Source organism: Melozone crissalis, unplaced genomic scaffold, assembly GCF_028551555.1.
Source record: "Melozone crissalis strain CALT ecotype California unplaced genomic scaffold, PUWL_Pcris_2 ptg000054l_1, whole genome shotgun sequence".
In the NCBI taxonomy this organism is placed as follows: domain Eukaryota; kingdom Metazoa; phylum Chordata; class Aves; order Passeriformes; family Passerellidae; genus Melozone; species Melozone crissalis.
In genome coordinates this window covers 54,814-73,790 of record NW_026535832.1, presented here as the reverse complement: position 1 = coordinate 73,790, position 18,977 = coordinate 54,814, and the positions used below count along the sequence as shown (strand labels likewise).

Sequence of the window (18,977 nt, the reverse complement as noted above, 5' to 3'; positions counted from 1 at the left end):
CCAAGGGAAGATCTTGAGGGTCAACAGGAACCTTCCAGGTCCCAAAGGGCTCCAGGAGAGCTGGGGAGGGATTTGGGATGCGGGATGGAGGGACAGGACCCGGAGGGCAGGGCTGGCTGGGATACCGGGGAGGAATTCCTGGCTGGGATGGAATTCCCAGACTCGGGTTTTGGGTGAATTCTCAATTCCTGCTTTTCCCTTGGAGAAATCCCGCGGGAATTTTCTTCCCTGCCTCCATCTCCTGGTGCGCGGGGACCTCTGCAGGTCCGAGCTGTGCATCGCTGGGAGGGATCCAGGGAAGGATCCAGGGAAAGGAGGGATCCACAGGGAGGGATCCATGGGAGAGAGGGATCCATGGAAAGGAGGGATCCACAAGGAGGGATCCATGGCAGGGATGGATCCATGGAAGGGATGGATCCGTGGAAAGGAGGGATCCACAGGGATGGAGCTATGGCAGGGAGGGATCCATGGCAGAGATGGAGCTACAGCAGGGAATGATGCCCCCAAATCCCAAACCCCACATCCCAGGGTATTTTTCTCAGGGAATGATGCCCCCAAACCCCACATCCCAGGGCACTTTCCCCTTCACAGGGAACGGTGCCCCCAAATCCCAAACCCCACATCCCAGGGCACTTTCCCTTCCCAGAGATGCCCGCAGACCCCTCGGTGCCTCCTGCAGGAGCAGCCCTGCCCCTTGGCACCCCCTGTGCCAGCGCTGGCAGCTCCACCCGCCCAGCCGGGCACGGGTTCGCAGCCTGGCAGCCGATTGGGGCGGCGCTGGCACGGGGAGGGCTCCGGGGCTGTCCCTCCCCTCCTGCAGAGCAGGGAATTAATTCGCTGATTTAGGGGAGCGCAGGCTCCGCCAGCTGCGGGCGGAAAACCATCACCGAATCCCAAAAACCGTCATCACCGAATCCCAAAAACCATCACCGAACCCCAAAAACCATCCCCAAAATCTCACCGAAATCCCAAAAACCATCACCGCATCCCAAAATCCACCAGGAAATCCCGCGGAGGCGTTCGGGGGAGCAGCAGCAGCCATGGAGGAGCAGGAATAACGCCCTGAGCCCGTCCCTATTTCCGAGCCGACCCGCGGAGCAGCGGCTGCTGCGGGGAAAAGCGACCCGGATGCATCCGCACGCTGCTCCATCCTCATCCTCCTCGTCCCCGCCGCCATCCGCGGGCCGCACCTGCTGAGCCGCGTCCAGCGGGAGGAGGAATGCGGAGCTGGCGGGGAGGAAGGCTCGGGCTCGCCTTTGTTCCCCTCTGAGCGGCGGCAGCGGTGAGTACGGGGCGGATGGATGGATGGATGGATGGATGGATGGATGGATGGATGGATGGATGGATGGATGCTGCGGCAGCCGCCTCCAGCCAGGGTTTCTCCTTCCCTTCTTCTCTCCTCCTTCTTTTCTCCTTCCCTTCTCCTTTTCTCCTTCCCTCCTCCTCCCTCGGTCCCTCCATGATGCCCGCGGGGCTGGCACGGAGCAGCTGCCGCCGGCCAGGGGGAGGAAATCGGGATTTTCCAGAGCCTGGAGGTGTCTGGGGTAGGGAAGGGCAGGGATGGAGCCAGACCGGGCCAGGGGCTCGCTGGGATGGGCGGGAATGCCAGCCTGGAATGCCAGCCTGGAATGGCAATCTGGGAATGGCAATCTGGGAATGGCAATATGGGAATGCCAATCCTGCAATGCCAATCTGGAATGTCAGTCTGGAATGTCGATCTGGGAATGCCAATCCTGGAATGCCAATCTGAGAATGCCAATCTGGAACTGCCAAACCTGGGAATGCCAATTTGGGAATGCCAATCTGGAATGCCAGTCTGGAAATGCCAATCCTGGGAATGTCAGTCTGGGAATGCCAATCCCAGAAATGCCAATCCTGGAATGTCAATCCTGGGATGCCAATCTAGGAATGCCAGTCTGGAATGTCAGTCTTGGAATGCCAATCTGGAATGCCAATCCTGGGATGCCAATTTGAAATGCCAGTCAGGGAATGTAAATCTGGGAATGCCAGTCCCAGAAATGCCAATTTGGGAATGCCAATCTGGGAATGCTGATCTGGGAATGCCAATCTGGAAGTGCCAAACCTGGGAATGCCAGTTTGGGAGTGCCAATCTGGGAGTGCCAATCCCAGAAATGCCAATTTGGAAATGCCAATTTGGAAATGCCAATCTGGAATGCCAATCTGGGAATGCCCCAGGGCAGCCGAGGCCAGCTCACCCTCCCCTCCCATCTCCTCTCCCTCAGCACAGAGGGGCTGATGAGCAGATTGGTGCTGGATGAGACACAAGAAGGGGAACCCTGTGGGTGTCGGGGGGAGCAGCTGGGGCCCAAACAGACCCACACCCCGACCCTCACCTCCTCCTTGTGCCCCAAAACGTGCCCAGAGTGCAGAATTTCTGCTTTTCCCAACCAATCCCCTCTCACCCTGCCCTCCCGAGGGGTGCGGGTGCCCCATCCATGCCAACCTCTGTGCCTCCCCTCTGCAGCCTGAGCCCCTCCTGGGGGATCTGCTGGCCCCAGCCCCCCGAGAGCCATGGGCACCACGGAGGCCACGCTGAGGATGGAGAATGTGGATGTGAAGGAGGAGTGGCAGGACGAGGACTTCCCCAGGTGCGTTCCCCAAAACAAACAAAACAAAACCAGAATAATTTTAATTTTTTTTTTTTTTTTTCCCTGTGAGAAACCCTCAGAGTGGGAGGGTCCATGGCCAGGCCTCAGAGGCAACAGGAGCCTGAACTCCAACAGGGGCTCAGAATTTTTGGGGCTGCTCTGAGCGCATCGAAAACCTGGGGATGTTTTTGGCATCTCTGGGTAGGCGTGGGAAGGAGCTGGGTGTGGGGCACAGGGAGATTGGGATGGATAGAGGGATCCACAGAGGGATGGATGAATGTGGGAGTGCATTTATGGATTTATGGACTCATTCCCAGGCTCTGAACCCAGCAGAATCCCAAACACAGCAGCGCTGCTGTGCCGGGATCCCTGCATCCAACGGGTGCCAGCCCTGTGGGGCTGACAGGAGGTGCCAAAGTGGCACCTTCCACCTCCAGATCGGCTCCAGCAGCTGCACAGGGGTGCCAAACCCATCCCAAAACCCATCCCCGAGTGCCTGAATCCCCAGCACATTCCCACCCCCATTCCCAGCTCCTTCCCACTGCCAGGCTGCCCGGGGCAGGGCTGGATTCTCCCTCTCTGGGGGCATTCCAGGGACATCCCAATCCCACCAGGGACATCCCAAACCTACCGGGTGTGGATTCTCCCTCTCCAGGGACATCCCAATCCCACCAGGTGTGGATGCTCCCTCTCTGGAGAAATCCCAAACCCACCAGGGCTGGATTCTCCCTCTCCAGGGACATTCCAGGGACATCCCAAACCCACCGGGTGTGGATTCCTCTGCTCCAGAGACATCCCAAATCCACCAGGTGTGGATTCCTCTGCTCTAGGGACATCCCAAATCCACCAGGTGTGGATTCCCCTGATCCCAAACCCACTGAGTGTGGATTCCTCTGCTCTAGGGACATCCCAAACCCACCGGGTGTGGATTCTCCCTCTCTGGAGACATCCCAAACCCACCAGGGCTGGATTCTCCCTCTCCAGGGACATTCCAGGGACATCCCAAACCCACCGGGTGTGGATTCCCCTGATCCCAAACCCACTGAGTGTGGATTCCTCTGCTCTAGGGACATCCCAAACCCACCGGGTGTGGATTCTCCCTCTCTGGAGACATCCCAAACCCACCAGGGCTGGATTCTCCCTCTCCAGGGACATTCCAGGGACATTCCAAATCCACTGGGTGTGGATTTTCCCTCTCAGGGACATCCCAAACCCACCGGGTGTGGATTCCCCTGCTCCAGGTGGCCCTGCCTGGGCAGCAGGGGTGACACTGAGGGGGTTTCTCAGCTGCCTTCCAACGCTGCTGTTCTTGGCTCTGGAGCCCCTGCAGGTGCCCGGGGGCTCTCAGGGCTGGCCCAGCCCCTGCAGCTGCAGGCTCAGAGCCCCAGCATTGCCAGGCACAGAGAAAGGGGCTCCTGTTCCCTGGGATGGGCCTGGCTCTGTTCCTGGCAGCCCCAGCTGCGTGCCCTGTGAGCCCCTCTGTGCTGCAGCCCACAGCACGGCGTTTGTCCTTCCCTCCTCCCCAGCCCCAGAGAGGATAAAATTCCCTCTGAGAGCTGCTGGATCCCTGCCAGCCCCGGGGTTTAATGGAGGGAAAGGAGAGAGGAATGTGGGAAAGAAAGGGATGGATGCATGGGTGGATGGATGGATGATGGATGGATGATGGATGGATGGATGGATGGATGGATGGATGGATGATGGATGGATGGATGATGGATGGATGGATGGATGGATGGATGGATGGATGGATGATGGATGGATGGATGGATGGATGGATGGATGGATGGATGGATGAGGGATGGATGATGGATGGATGGATGATGGATGGATGGATGATGGATGGATGGATGGATGATGGATGGATGGATGGATGGATGGATGGATGGATGATGGATGGATGGATGATGGATGGATGGATGGATGGATGGATGGATGATGGATGGATGGATGGATGGATGGATGGATGATGGATGGATGGATGATGGATGGATGGATGGATGGATGGATGGGTGGATGGATGATGGATGGATGGATGGATGGATGGATGGATGGATGGATGAGGGATGGATGGATGGATGGATGGGTGGATGGATGGATGGATGGATGGATGGATGATGGATGGATGGATGATGGATGGATGGATGGATGGATGGATGGATGGATGGATGATGGATGGATGGATGGATGGATGAGGGATGGATGGATGGATGGATGGATGGATGAGGGATGGATGGATGGATGGATGGATGGATGGATGGATGGATGGGTGGATGGATGGGTGGATGGATGGATGGATGGATGATGGATGGATGGATGGATGGATGGATGGATGGGTGGATGGATGATGGATGGATGGATGGATGGATGGATGGATGGATGGGAATCATGGGATGGTTTGAGTTGGAAGCAGCCTCTGAACTCATCTCCCTCCCAAAGTTGGGATTCCTTCCAGCAGACCAGGCTGCTCAGAGAACAGAGACGGGAAATGAAGGTGTAGGAAGGAAAGTATTGTCCCCGAGCTCCCTAAAATATCCGGGATAAATCTGCTCTGGTTCTGGGGCACCACCTGGGAGCTCTGTCCCACTCTGCCCATGCAGCAGCAAACTCCAGGCCCAGCATTCCATGGAAATCCCTCCTGGAAAGCTCCAGGCACCCCCAAACCCAGGGAAACGCCCTGGGAATGAACCCCGGGAAAGGCAGAGGGATGTGAGAGGGGAGGGATGAGGCCGGAGCCCTGGGAGGAGCCTCCTCCGGAGGGATTGAGCAGGAACGACGCGAGACAGAGCCCAAACAGCCCCAGGCAAAGCAGGGAAAGCCAGCCGGGTTCTACCGGCAATGAAAATAAATAAATTGTGCTTTTCCAGCCGCTTCCCCGCTGGAAGCGTTGCAATAATAGGGCAGGAGCTGCTGCATGTGGGACAGCCGCTCTCCAGCAGCTGATTTGCTGCAGAGCTATTTTTGCCTGCCTGCCATTAGCCAGTCTTGCCCCGAAAAAAAAAAAAAAAAGAAAAGAAAAGAAAAGAAAAGAAAAGAAAAGAAAAGAAAAGAAAAGAAAAGAAAAGAAAAGAAAAGAAAAGAAAAGAAAAGCCACAACCTAGACAGAGATCTGGGTCGGGAAAACAGAAAAACAGAGCCCGGGCGTTGCTCGAGGGCCCGGACCGACATCCCAACGTTTCTGGGAGGCCGAACCGCGGCAGCCGCTCCGAGGAGGAGCCGGGAGAGGAGCGGGCGGACCCTCGGTGCTGCCCCGGCTCCGATCCCGGCCCGGCTCGGGCGGCCCGGGGCGGGGATGCCGTGACCGAGACGCGGGCGGCGCGGAGCGGGAGCATGCTCACTCCTGCATCCGTCCCTGCATCCCTTCCTGCATCCCTTCCTGCATCCGTTCTTGCATCCATCGCTGCATCCATCCCTGCATCCGTTCTTGCATCTATTCCTGGATCTATTCCTGCATCTACCCTTGCATCCATCGCTGCAACTGTCCTGTATGCATTCCTGCATCCATCACTGCCTCCATTCCTGGATCTATCCTTGCTTCCATCACTGCATCCATCCCTGGATCTAACCCTGCATCTATTCCTGCTTCTATTCCCTGCATCCATCACTGCATTCATTCCTGCACCCATTCCTGCATCTATTCCTGCATCTATTCCTGGATCCATTCCTGCATCCATTCCTGGATCTATTCCCTGCATCTAATCCTGCATCTAATTCTGCATCTATTCCCTGCATCCATCCCTGCCTCCCTCCTGCATCCCTCCCTCCCCTCATCCCTCCCTGCATCCATTCCTGGATCTTTTCCCGCATCCCTCCCTCATCCCGCGGTCCCGCTCTGTCCCTGCGGGCCGGGGCTGGCCCAGGGCCCCGAGCAGAGCCCCGGCTCTCCCCGAATTTGTCCCGGGGGGTTTGGAGGCAGGAGGAGCCGCGGGAGGAGGCAGCGATCGCCCCGCAGCAGCCTCGGGGAAGGTGAGCGCGGCTTTTCCTCCCCTCGGCCCGCCCGAGCCGAGCTCGGTGTGAGCAGCACGTACTCAGCTCCCCTCCCTTCCCCTCCCTCCCCATCTGGATGCTGTGTCACCAAACCGTGCCAGGCGCCAGATCCCGGGACAAACCGCGCCAGGCCCGGGTGGGCACGGGCAGGGGGAGCCGAGGGGGGCTCGGGGGGTTTTTCCTTCTGCTCCGGAGGGTCCTGCACGTGCCTTTGATCGGGTGCTGAGCCCTCATGAATATGGAGTGCCCGGCAGCCGGGGATTATCCCTTAATCTGCATATTTATAGGGTTTAATTTGCCTGGTGGCCGCGGTGTCATGGAAAGGAGCGGGGGGCAGAGCGGGGCAGGATCCTGTTCCCGCTGTCACCTCCCTCCTTTGCTGTGTGGCAGGGCCATCGGGCTGCTGGACAGCGACTCTGCTCAGGCTCATCATCCTCATCCTCATCCCCCTGCTCATCCCCATCCTCATCCCCCTGCTTATCCCCATCCTCATCCTCATTCCCATCCTCATCCTCATCCTCCTCTCCATCGTCATCCTCATCTCATCCTCATCCTCATCTCATCCTCATGCTCATCCTCATCCCCATCCTCATCTTCATCCTCATCCTCATCCCCATCCCCATCCCCATCCTCATCCTCATCCCCATTCCCAGATTTGTCCCAGGGATTTCACAGCTCCTCCCTGGCCAGGGGGAAGGACAGGTTTTAAACAGAGATTTGGCAGTGTGGACCCGTGGAGTTGGTGGGGTTTGGTGAGGAAATGTCAAACACAGATAATTGCAGGGGGCAGAACAAATCCCAGCTCCAGTTAAGGGGAAAAGCACTCCGGGTGAGGCTCAGGCACAGCAAAGGTTCCTGGGCACAGCCCAGACCCAAATTCCCACTTTTCCCACCCAGACTGGGACAGGAGCAGCTCCAGCAGCTGCCCAGGGGTGCCAGCCATGCCCTGGGTGTTGATTTTAGCAAGGAAAACTTTCCAATCCATTGATGCTTCCAGCTGGAGGGGCCCAGATTTGAGCTGGGAGGGCGCAGGAGCTGAGCAGGAGAGGCTGCAAACCCCAGGAAAGGAGGGGTGGCCCCAAAATAGGTGTTGGATGCTGATACCTGGATTTTAGCATGGATTGAACCCAATTCCAGCCCTCAGCAGGGGCTGGGAGTCACCCGGGGGGGCTGAGGTGACAATTTAGGGTCGTGGGTACCAAACAGAGCCAGAACCAAGGAGTTCCTGGGTTGTGGATAAAGCTGTGATGGACTGGGGTGAAAACATCCCTCCCTGTGTGCTGTGTCCACCCCAGAGCCCTGCCAGGGAATGGGGACGCAGCCCTGGGCTGCCCTAATTAGGGGCTGCCCTAATGAGGAGCCCCAGGGCCTGGCGCTGCCCCTCGGAGCTCCTGCAGAATGAAAACGAGCAGAACACAGAGAAGGAGAACGCTGCCAAGGCCAGGCTTTGTTCCCTGCTGGATTTTTCACCCCTTGGGGCGGTCTGGAGGTCAGTGGGGATTGCAGAGCAGCCAGGAGGGAAGCCCAGACCCTCAGGGTGACAAAGGGAAAGGGCAGAGCTGGGGTTGGGTTTTTTCCCTGCTGCCTCCATTCCCTCAGGATGATTTCCCCCCTCATTTCCCCTGCTCTCTGCTGTGGTTTTATCCTGCAGGCCTCTCCCAGAAGAGACAGGGATGGAGTCCCTGGGGAGCCCCACGGAGGACGAGACCACGTCCTGTAAGTACCAAATTCTGCGAGCCCAGGGGAGCTGCCAGGCAGGGAGAAAACCTTGGATTCTCCACCAAAAAAAAAATTTAAAATTCTCACTCGGGAGAGGGAACCAGCAGGGATTTGAAGTTGTTCATCCATCCTGAGGGTTTGGGGGAGGAAACTGGGATTTCACTCCCATCCCAGTGCCTCCCAGTGGGACCCAGCACCCTGAGGGCTCCAGCTCCATGTCCCAGCAGGAATTATCCATGAGGATGCCTTGCTCTGTGCCTCCAGGATGTGTTGGAATGCCAGGCTCGTTCTTGTTCTACGGTCAGGAGAAATAAACCTCAGGAGACCTTTTAGAAGTCTCACTCCAGAGCGAGACTTCAATATTATCTTTATTTATTGCAAAATTACGAGATGTGAGCTCTCTCTAACAAGTCAAGAAAGTGACCTAAAATGGGGTTTATCCAAGGCTATTTAAGTCTTAATTCTTGAATAAACAGTTGATATATATATTATTTATATTTATAGTTGATATCTTTAGTATTCATGCTTCTAACTCAATTATGATTACTGGAAACCTGCAGCACAGACATAATTAGAGAAAACTGAAGAAGGAAGAAGGTGTAAAAAAGACAGTTAACCTACGGAAAATTTTCTACCTTGGTTTCTATGTATTACTATGCACTAAAACCCCAAATCTAAGGGTTGTTTTACCTTGTGGGATCACACAGCACTGCCCAAACCCCACACACCCTGTCAGTTTTATTTTCCTCTGAACTCCAGCTCCCCCCAACACCCTGAACTTCAACGGGGCCCATCGGAAGAGGAAGACCCTGGTGGCACCCGAGATCAACATTTCCCTGGACCAGAGCGAGGGCTCCATCCTCTCCGACGACTTCCTGGACACCCCAGACGACCTGGACATCAACGTGGACGACATCGAGACCCCTGACGAGACGGATTCCCTCGAGTTCCTGGGCAACGGCAACGAGCTGGAATGGGAAGGTAAAAAAAAACCATCATTTTTCGAAGTTATTACGACTGTGTGTTAGTAAAATAAAATTATGAATATATTCATAATTAAATAAAATTTAAATGATTAATAAATTGGCCCAAAAATAAAAATAATTAATAAATTGCCCCCCCCCCAAAAAAAAAGTTATTAATAAATCAGCCCAAAAATAAAAATAATTAATAAATTGGCCCAGATCAAGGCTGGAGGCAATGAGCTGGAACGGGAAGGTAAAAGAACATCATTTTTCGAAGTTATTACAACTATGTGTTAGTAAAATAAAGTTATGAATATATTAATAATTAAATAAAATTTAAATTATTAATAAATTGGCCCAAAAGTAAAAATTATTAATAAATTGGCCCAAAAATAAAAATAATTAATAAATTGGCCCAGATCAAGGCTGGAGGCAACGAGCTGGAATGGGAAGGTAAAACAACCCTGGTTCTGGGTGAGTGTTTCCAGGGGTTGGGGTGGTTTTTTCTGCCTCATTTTAAAGATTTTTGTTAGTAAAATTATTAATATATTCATAATTAAATAAAATTTAAATTATGAATAAATTGGCCCAATTTATATTATATTGTAGAAATAACTTTAAAATATCTCTGTGATAAGCAGAGGGAGATTTTAAAGTTATTTCTATAATGTTTGGGCAGCAGAGCAAGGTTAAAACCTGTAGGATTTTACCCTCTTCTGAATGGTTAGGCGAATTTATGCAGCATCATTTTTCGAAGTTATTGCAACTGTGTGTTAGTAAAATAAAATTATGAATATATTCATAATTAAATAAAATAAAAATGATGAATAAATTTGCCCCAAAATAAAAATGATGAATAAATTGGCCCAAAAATAAAATAATTTATAAATTGGCCCAGATCAAGGATGGAGGTGAAACCCCATCAGAGCATCATCCCTGAGTGTCCCGGGCTGATAAGAAAGTGAATTTTTTGGGAGCCCCATTGGGAACTGGTGTTCCCAAAGCTCTTCCCCATTCCTCCTCAAGGCAAGACCCCTTTGTCCCTTTCCCAGATGACACCCCGGTGGCCACGGCCAAGAACATGCCAGGGGACAGCGCAGACCTGTTTGGGGACGGGGGCACCGAGGATGGCAGTGCCACCAACGGGCGCCTCTGGAGAACCGTCATCATCGGCGAGCAGGAGCACAGGATCGACCTGCAGATGATCAAACCCTACATGAGGGTGGTGACGCACGGAGGTGAGCCCAAACCCTGGTGCCTCTGTCCCTCTGTCCCTCTGTCCGTCCCACCAAGGCTGGCTGGGCTCTGTTTGGGGGGAAAATTTGGGATTTTTCGGTAGAGAAGCACCAAAGCGCTCAGATGGTGCTAAAAACGTTTAGTGATTGTAGAGTTATCATCTGGAGGGATTGTGCCAATCCTTGGGATGCTCCAGGGGCCACACGTGTGCAGTCAGGTTTGTTTCCAAAGTCCAAGCAAAGCCAAGGAGCAATCCAGCTTTAAAACCCCCAAAATCCATTCTCTGAACCCCAAACCCACACCGTAACCAAACCCAGGAGGAAATCTCACAGTGGAAAATATCTGAAGAGAGAAACGCTCACCTGGAGCTGAGCAGAGACACAAAAACCACCCCAGGGCCAAATTTCAGCGCCGTTTTCCCCTCAGCTGTGCCGTTTTTGCCTGGAAAGTGTCACTTTGGTGGTTTTTTGGGCAGGATACTACGGAGAAGGTCTGAACGCCATCATCGTCTTTGCTGCCTGCTACCTCCCCGACAGCAACCTGGCAGATTATCACTACATCATGGAGAACCTCTTCCTGTGAGTGCCTGGGAGGGACAGCAGCCTGGGGGAACCCTGGTTGTGGGTTTTTCTGGGTTGGGATTGAAGGAACTTGAGGCAGTAATTCATGTTGGGACTCAGGTGTTTGTTATTTCTTATCAGTGAAACAGTCTCACTGCTGTGAGCTGGGCAGCAAGGCACAAAATGGCCAACAATCTCTTGGTACAAGAGATTTTAAGACTAAACCATCCAATTAAGAGCTGACACCCGGATTATTTTCCCTTTTAACCCAATAACTGATCCCAATGTGGATTTTTCCACCCAATTACAAAATGCCGCCCAAACCCAAGAAGAAGAAACCCAGGATGACACCCTGTGCCCTCCATCTTTCTCACATCCACAACACTCTAAAAACCCCAAAACCTCAATTTCTCGCCCAGTGCTACACCTGCACCACTCTCTACAATCCATTTCACACTTTTGTGGATTATATTTTGAAGTTTAGGAAATTTTCTCCATGGATGAGGGTCAAAGTCAGTGCTGCCCTGAGGGTCAGGGCACCCCAGAGCAGACAGAGGAATATTCCAGGTGCTCTGGGCTTACAGAGGAAAGCACACAGCAGCTTCCCTGGAATTTCAGCTGGGAGCAAACCCAGCCCTGGTGGGACATTGGTGGGACACTGGTGGGACATTGGTGGGACACTGGTGGGTTTGGGATGGAGACACTGGTGGGACATTGGTGGGACATTGGTGGGACACTGGTGGGACACTGGTGGGATATTGGTGGGACACTGGTTGGTTTGGGATGGAGACACTGGTGGTACATTGGTGGGACATTGGTGGGACATTGGTGGGACACTGGTGGGACACTGGTGGGATATTGGTGGGACACTGGTGGGTTTGGGATGGAGACACTGATGGGACACTGGTGGGACATTGGTGGGACACTGGTGGGACACTGGTGGGACATTGGTGGGTTTGGGATGGAGACACTGATGGGACACTGGTGGGACACTGGTGGGACATTGGTGGGACACTGGAGGGACAATGGGCTCAGTTCTGAGTCCAACAAGGCCAAGCATTCAAATATTGCAGGAATTATGGCCAGGATGGACTCACTGTACCCAGGCTGGGACAGTCCCTGCTGAACAGAGCGCAAAGTGCTGATCCCTGAGGAGAAAATGTTGAGCAGGGCACAAAGTTCTGACCCCTGAGGGACACCCAGGCCACCAAAGCTGTTCCCAGCCCTATAAAGAGGCTCTGGAGCTGTTCCAGGGTGGCACAGGGGCACTTGCAGAAATCTCGAGGATGTTTTTGGGGTCTCACTGGGTTCCTCTCGGTCTCCCCCCGGCAGGTATGTGATCAGCAGCCTGGAGCTGCTGGTGGCTGAGGATTACATGATCGTGTACCTGAACGGGGCCACGCCGCGCAGGAGGATGCCAGGCCTGGGCTGGCTCAAGAAGTGCTACCAGATGATCGACAGAAGGTGAGGAACCTGCTGCTGGCGCCTCTCCAGAGGAGAATCAGAGGCTGCTTGTGACCCCTGGTGTTCACAGGGGTGAGGGAAGAGACGAGGATCTGACTCCGTGTTTCAAAAGGCTTGATTTATTATTTTATGATATATATTACATTAAAACTATACTAAAAGAATGGAAGAAAAGGTTCTCATCAGAAGGCTAGCTAAGAATAGAAAAAAAATTGAATTAATAACAAAAGCTTCTGTCTTGGACAGAGAGTCCGAGCCATTTGACTGCGATTGGCCATTAATTAGAAACAACCACATGAGACCAATCCCAGATGCACCTGTTGCATTCCACAGCAGCAGATAACCATTGTTTGCATTTTGTTCCTGAGGCCTCTCAGCTTTCAGGAGGAAAAATCCCAAGGAAAGGAAAGGATTTTTTATAAAAGTTGTCTTCCACAGCTGTTCCCCAACAGGAATGAGTCTGATCCAGTCCCACATTCCTTACACCTGCCAGGTGCTGGAATGCACCTCAGAAATCACCTCACTGCCCTCCCCCTGGGCAGGGACAGCTCCCACCACCCCAGGCTGCCCCCAGCCCTGTCCAGGGATATTTTGGTTTATAGTGATATTTCCAGAGCAGTGCTCCACATCCTGCTGAGCTGGGATGGGCTTCCCAAGGGTTTCACCTGGGCAGCCCCCGCTGGAGCCCAGCACAGCTCAGGGCAGCTCAGGAAATGTCCCTGGGATGTGACTCTGTCCCCTGACCTGTCCCCAGGCTGAGGAAGAACCTCAAGGCCCTGATCATCGTGCACCCCTCGTGGTTCATCAGGACTGTCCTGGCCGTCTCCAGGCCCTTCATCAGGTGGGCACAGCAGCCCCAGGCTCAGCAGGTGTGGGGTGGGAGTTTGGAATCACAGAGCGATGGAGCATCCTCGGTTTGAGGGGTCCACAGGGATCATCCAGCCCAGCCCCTGGCCCTGCACAGGCTCCCCAACAACCCCAGCCTGTCCCAAGGTGTCCAAAGGCTCCTGGAGCTCTGGCAGGGCTGGGATGGGGCCATTCCCTGGGGAATTCAGTGCCCACCACCCTCTGGGGGAAGAACCTTTCCCTGATCTCCATCCCAAACCCCTGAACATTTCCCTGATCTCCATCCCAAATTCCAGAACCTTTCCCTGATCTCCATCCCAAATTCCAGAACCTTTCCTGATCTCCATCCCAAACCCATGAACCTTTCCCTGATCTCCATCCCAAATTCCAGAACCTTTCCCTGATCTCCATCGCAAACCCCCTGAGAACCTTTCCTGATCTCCATCCCAAACCCATGAACCTCTCCCTGATCCCCTGAACCTTTCCCTGATCTCCATCCCAAATCCCAGAACCTTTCCTGGGATCCATCCCAAACCCAGAACCTTTCCCTGATCTCCATCCCAAATCCTTTGAACATTTCCTGATCTCCATCCCAAATCCCTGAGCCTTTCCTTGATCTCCATCCCAAACCCCTGAACCTTCCCTCATGTCCATCCCAGAATCTTTCCCTGATCTCCTTCCCAAACCCCAGAACCTTTCCTGATCCCCAGAACCTTTCCTGATCTCCATCCCACCCCTGGCCCAGCCCCAGCCATTCCCTGGGTTTTAATCTCACAAATCACATTTCAAGCTCTCCCTCAGCCAGGGGTGACCAGGGTGAAGCTGTCCCTTGTCCTGCACCCCTCAGACCCCTCAGTGCCACCTCCAGAGGTGTTTTTGGAGCCCCTGGAGTGGCAGTGCCTCTGTCTGTGTCTCTCCATGCCAGTGTGAAGTTCATCAACAAGATCCAGTACGTGCACAGCCTGGAGGAGCTGGAGCAGCTCATCCCCATGGAGCACGTGCAGATCCCAGAGTGTGTCCTGCAGTGAGTGCCAGGGGGGCCCTGGGGCTCTGGGGAGGGGGAGCTGGGGGTCCTGAGCCCAAATCCACGGATGGGGAGGGCAAAGCCTGGGCAAAGCTGGCCCCAGCCAAGGAATGGCCCCAGAGTGTGGCTCAGAGCTTCGGCCCCTCAGCAAACACCAAAAAATGGGGCTAAAAGGGAACAGCAGCAACTAAAGGAGGTTTTGTCTTCGTTGCAGATATGAAGAAGAGAGGATCAAGGCCAGGAAAGAAAGGTGAGAGGGATTTGGGGAGGGATGGGGAGTGGCTCATCCATCACCCCAGGAAGGCACTGGGGGCTCCTCCTTCCCGCTGGGGATGGATTCCCAATGGGATTTGTGTTTACAGGGCAGAGGAGAAACAAGACATGGCTGAGAGGGAAAGGTAAGGACTCTGATTTACCCATCCCTCTGATTTACCCTTCCCTCTGATTTCCCCTTCCCTTCCCTCTGATTTCCCCTTCCCTTGAAGAGTCTCTGGGCATGAGAACAGCTCCCCAGCTTGGGAGCCCCCCTGGGATCCACCAGGGCATCCCCAGAGTGTTCAGGAGCTGCTAAAGGCTGGATCTGTAGGGAAGGGAAATTCTGGAGGGATTTGGAAAATAAAATCCTTCACCAGGATAGCGTGGCCTGGCTCTAGTCCTGATCAGACACAGCCTCTCTTCGTATTCTAATTCCTGAGGGGAGCAGGGAAAGATGCCCTGGATGAGGCTGAAATATTCCTGGAGATCAGGGCAGAGAGGGGGATTGGTTTATTTTGAGATTTATTTGAGATTTGAGATTTATTATTTATTTTTAAAATTTTATTATTTATTATTTTAAATTTTAAATTTAAAAATTTTATTAATCATTATTTAATATTTCTTATTTATTACTTAATTTTAATTTTTATTTTTTATTATTTAGTATTTAGTATTTATTATTTATTTATTTTTTATTTTTTATTTTTTATTTTTTATTTACCATGTGCTGGAGATGTATTTATTTTTATTTTCTCTTTGCAGCATGCCCATGCCCCCAGCAGAGGATCAGGAGACCAGGTTTGAGCTCTTGGTGTGGCTGGGTCCCATCCTGTGCCATTTGTGATCCATGACCAGGGTCCCCCAGCCTGGTGCCACTTTGTCCCCTGTGCCCATGAAATCCACGGCTGGCACCATCAGTGTCCCCAGCAACCATTTCACCCAAATTCACTCTTTTTTTTTTTTGATGATGTGATGGCAATAATCACATTTTTACCTCAGTTTGTGCCTGAAAATGCCTCCTGTCCCTTTTTCCAGCATGTCCTGAGTGGGAGCAGCACCGAGGATGGAGCAGAAGGAGCAGCCTGGAGTCACCACCTCAACAAGGACCTCTGGGGACAAGAGCTTGCCACCACCTTCCTCCAAGCCCCGTAAATCCTGGAGCCTGCCTCCTCTGCCTCCAAAGTCCTTTCACCTCTTGGGAATCACTTTCCTTTTTTTTAAAAATAGAAAAGAAAAAGAAGAACAAAAACCAAACAAACCCCCCCAGAAAACGAAGCAGGAGCAGCACTTTACAGGACAGGTTCTGGTGTGTTTGGGGAATGGTCTGTGGAGAGCATTGCACAGCGCAGATACTCACTGTGTATCCTTGGAGTAAGTCAAGAGCATCCTCCAGCCCATGAATCTCCAGCCCAGAGAGAGAATTTATTTTGGTTTCGATGATAAAACCTTCCCTTCACTCGCTGCTGGCCAGCACGGAGCACCCCAGGCTCCTCCAGGACACCCCAAAAGCTGAGAACAACCACACAGGCAATGGCAAGAGCTTTCCCCCCCTTTCTCCAGCCAGTGTGAGTTTCTTCCAGAAGATTCCGAAGTGCAGCACTGCCAGCTCCCACCGTTCCTCTGGAACTCATTCCCAGCAGGAAATCTCGTGGTTTTTCCTGGTTTTTCCTGGTTTTTTCCTGATTTATCCCACCCAGGAGCATGAGGCACTCTGCAGGGATCCCACAGAACCTTCTCCTGAGGGCACACACCCCAAAGGGGTTTGGAAGGAGTTTTCCATGATAAGGAAATTCTCCAGGCCCTGTTTTGGTCTCCACTGGACAATCACTCACTGCTGATGCTGCTGAAGTGTTGGGAGGTTCCCTGAGGAGGGAAAGGCTCCTCCAGCACAGTAAATTCCACACAAAATTCCACATTCCAGCCTGGGATTGCCCCATGGAGGGTGCAGGACACGGGGGTGGATGCTGGAACCCAGAGGTGCAGGTGGGACTTGGACTCTTGGGATTCGGGATTTGGGGACTCGTGAGGGTTCTGTGAGCAAAGGAAGGGGGAAAAGAAATGAAGGAGCATTCAAAATTCATTGGAAATTCCTGATTTCAGAGGCACAGCCAGCTTGCTGGGTCCTTGGAATGTCCGAGGCCAGGCTGGGACAGTGGGAGCTGTCCCTGGATGGGATTTCAGGTCCCTCCAAATCATTTTAGGTTTTCCTGATCCCATGATCAGCTAAAACCCCTCTCAAACTCCTGCAGAACAAGAATTCCCTCATTTCTTCACTTCACCACCCCTTTCCTTCTCCAGATGAAGAATTCCCTTCTCATAGTTTCAAGGAGAATTCTGGATTTCTCCTGGAGGTGGGGATGGCTCCCCTGGACACACAAAGCTGCTTTTCTCCTCCTCTCAGTGAACAAAACCCCTCTGGGTGAGCCCCTTCCTCCCCTTGGGTGCTCCAAGGAAGCACCAAAATGACTTTTTTTAACCTTAATTCTCATTTGAGACGTTCTCCTCACACGCTCCGGCCAGGGATGGAAAGCAGAGCTCTGCGCCCACAGCACCAGCCCAGAGGCTGAAGATGGAAAAGAAAAACAAAATTCCACGTTCCATCTGAACAAGATAATTATGAACCAATTATTGACAAAATATTCCAAGTTGGAAGGAGCTGGGATCATGGCAGGGAGGCACTGGATGGGATTTAAGGTCCTTTCCAGCCCAAACCAATGGGATTTTAGGAGGAATTCTGTAAAATTCGAGGCAAGGGGAGCCCTGCAGGTGCTGGTGGAGCTCAGGTTTGTTCCAGGTGTCCCGAGCTCCCAGCTCCGTCTGGAGGCAGAAGGAGCAGCCAGGAATCCCCAAATCCCCAAATCCCCAAATCCCCAAATTCCCTCCCAGTGCCTCTGTCCCAGAGTGGAGGAAGGACTTTGCTGATTAATCCAATTTCAGTTCCCACCATGAACAATCACAAAGCTCCTCATGGACCCAGAGGCTGGGACGGCACTGAGAACACTTCAAGGTGATTTTCCTTTTCTTTTTTTTCCCTTTGTTTTTATGGATTTAGAGGGAAATTCGTCAGTTTTCCACCCAGAGCGTGACCCACGCTGGCACTGCAAGGGAAGTTTGCGATTATTCAACAATAAAGTGGATAAAATGTTGAGTGATGGGGTCAAAATTCAGCTCTAGAAAGAGTTTGTGCATCAAAAAACGTTCAAAAATACTGCTGGGATGGAAGAGGGATGTGGGAGATGAGGAATCCCAATCTCCTTTCAGGAGGGATCCACACCAGGATGGAATTTGCTTTTTTGTTGTCTTTTATTTATTCCTGCCCAACCCCACTCTGTCTGCACTTTCAGGAAAAAGGGAAAAATACAGAATGAGCAGATCTGACAATGAAACTTCACCTTTCTCCAAGTAATTCCTTCAGAGCAAGGGAAGGAAAAGGACAGATCCCCAATTTCCCTTCATGAGATGGAGGTGTTTCCATACAAAAAAATCGATTTTTAACTTCTTGGAAGAGATTTTTGGTTTTGTTCTGTTTCAAAAAGTGCACTTTGTGATGGAGCACTCCAAGTGCTGTGCATTAGATTTTAATTTTTCACAGCTTTATAAGCATGTAAAGTTTATGTTCATGGATGGATGGATGGATGGATGGACACATGGATAAAGTTTTTATGTCTTTTAACACAGAGAAGAACCTGCAGCCCCATCAATTAGAAATGCCAAAAGTGCATTTTATAGCTGCAAAAAAAAAAATTATTATTATTAACCTATTTCAACCAGTTGATTGCAAAGCAAAAAAAATACAAATTTTTGGACAAAAACAGCAAAAAAAGAAAATGTCCCTGTCCCAAAGGTGGAGTGACAAATCTCAGCTGGATGGGGAGAAATCTGCACTGCTGCTGGTGGAAATGCATTTCCAGTGGGACTTTGACCAGTCTATAAATATATAAATATGTTTAAAGGAGAAAATGAAATGAACACATCCCTTTAGCAATACTGCTGGACTGCTCAGTGCCCCCTGTTCCTGCCTCAGAAATCAGCCCTGCAGGACCCAGAGCTTCATTTCTCAATTCCCTGGATTGCATTGAGCACTTTCTGGTCTGGTTTGACTTTTCCTGAGGTTTTTCTCCCGTGGGAAGTCACGTTTTAGCTGCAGGAAATGTTCTTTTATGCCCAAATTCACCAAATCCTGGTGGTTTTTACTCGATGTGTGTTTCATGGCAGGAATTCGCTCCACATCAGCCTGAAAAATCCAATTTCTTGGCTGGAGAAAAATCCAATTCCCTTCCCCTCTCCCGGAGGATTTATCCTCAGCCCCAGAAAC

General features: G+C 52.1%; 1 protein-coding gene across 3 annotated transcripts; it reads left to right on the top strand.

The window, feature by feature from the left end:
• Window positions 1–841: 841 nt before the first annotated feature.
• Window positions 842–16,773, top strand: ATCAY (ATCAY kinesin light chain interacting caytaxin). Of its 3 annotated transcripts, XM_054286636.1 has the most exons (13): window positions 842–1,282; window positions 2,486–2,609; window positions 8,245–8,309; window positions 9,072–9,293; window positions 10,330–10,515; window positions 10,989–11,091; window positions 12,406–12,537; window positions 13,292–13,378; window positions 14,309–14,407; window positions 14,622–14,657; window positions 14,770–14,805; window positions 15,425–15,460; window positions 15,698–16,773. In XM_054286636.1, the coding sequence occupies exons 2-13, from the start codon at window positions 2,533–2,535 to the stop codon at window positions 15,705–15,707; spliced, it is 1,089 nt and encodes a 362-aa protein (XP_054142611.1). In that variant the 5' UTR covers window positions 842–1,282; window positions 2,486–2,532; the 3' UTR covers window positions 15,708–16,773. The 3 variants fall into 3 exon arrangements, with proteins under 3 accessions (XP_054142611.1, XP_054142612.1, XP_054142613.1); XM_054286637.1 differs by lacking the exon at window positions 2,486–2,609 and having other exon boundaries at window positions 844–1,282; XM_054286638.1 differs by lacking the exons at window positions 842–1,282; window positions 2,486–2,609 and adding an exon at window positions 5,854–6,572.
• The last annotated feature ends 2,204 nt before the right edge of the window (window positions 16,774–18,977 follow it).

Bases quoted from the DNA above. Each gene is read 5' to 3' on its own strand.
- ATCAY (XM_054286636.1), top strand. From the start codon at position 2,533: ATGGGCACCACGGAGGCCACGCTGAGGATGGAGAATGTGGATGTGAAG. The intron at 2,610-8,244 runs GTGCGTTCCCCA...TTTATCCTGCAG, and splicing joins CAGGACGAGGACTTCCCCAG to GCCTCTCCCAGAAGAGACAG. The intron at 10,516-10,988 runs GTGAGCCCAAAC...TTTTTTGGGCAG, and splicing joins GAGGGTGGTGACGCACGGAG to GATACTACGGAGAAGGTCTG.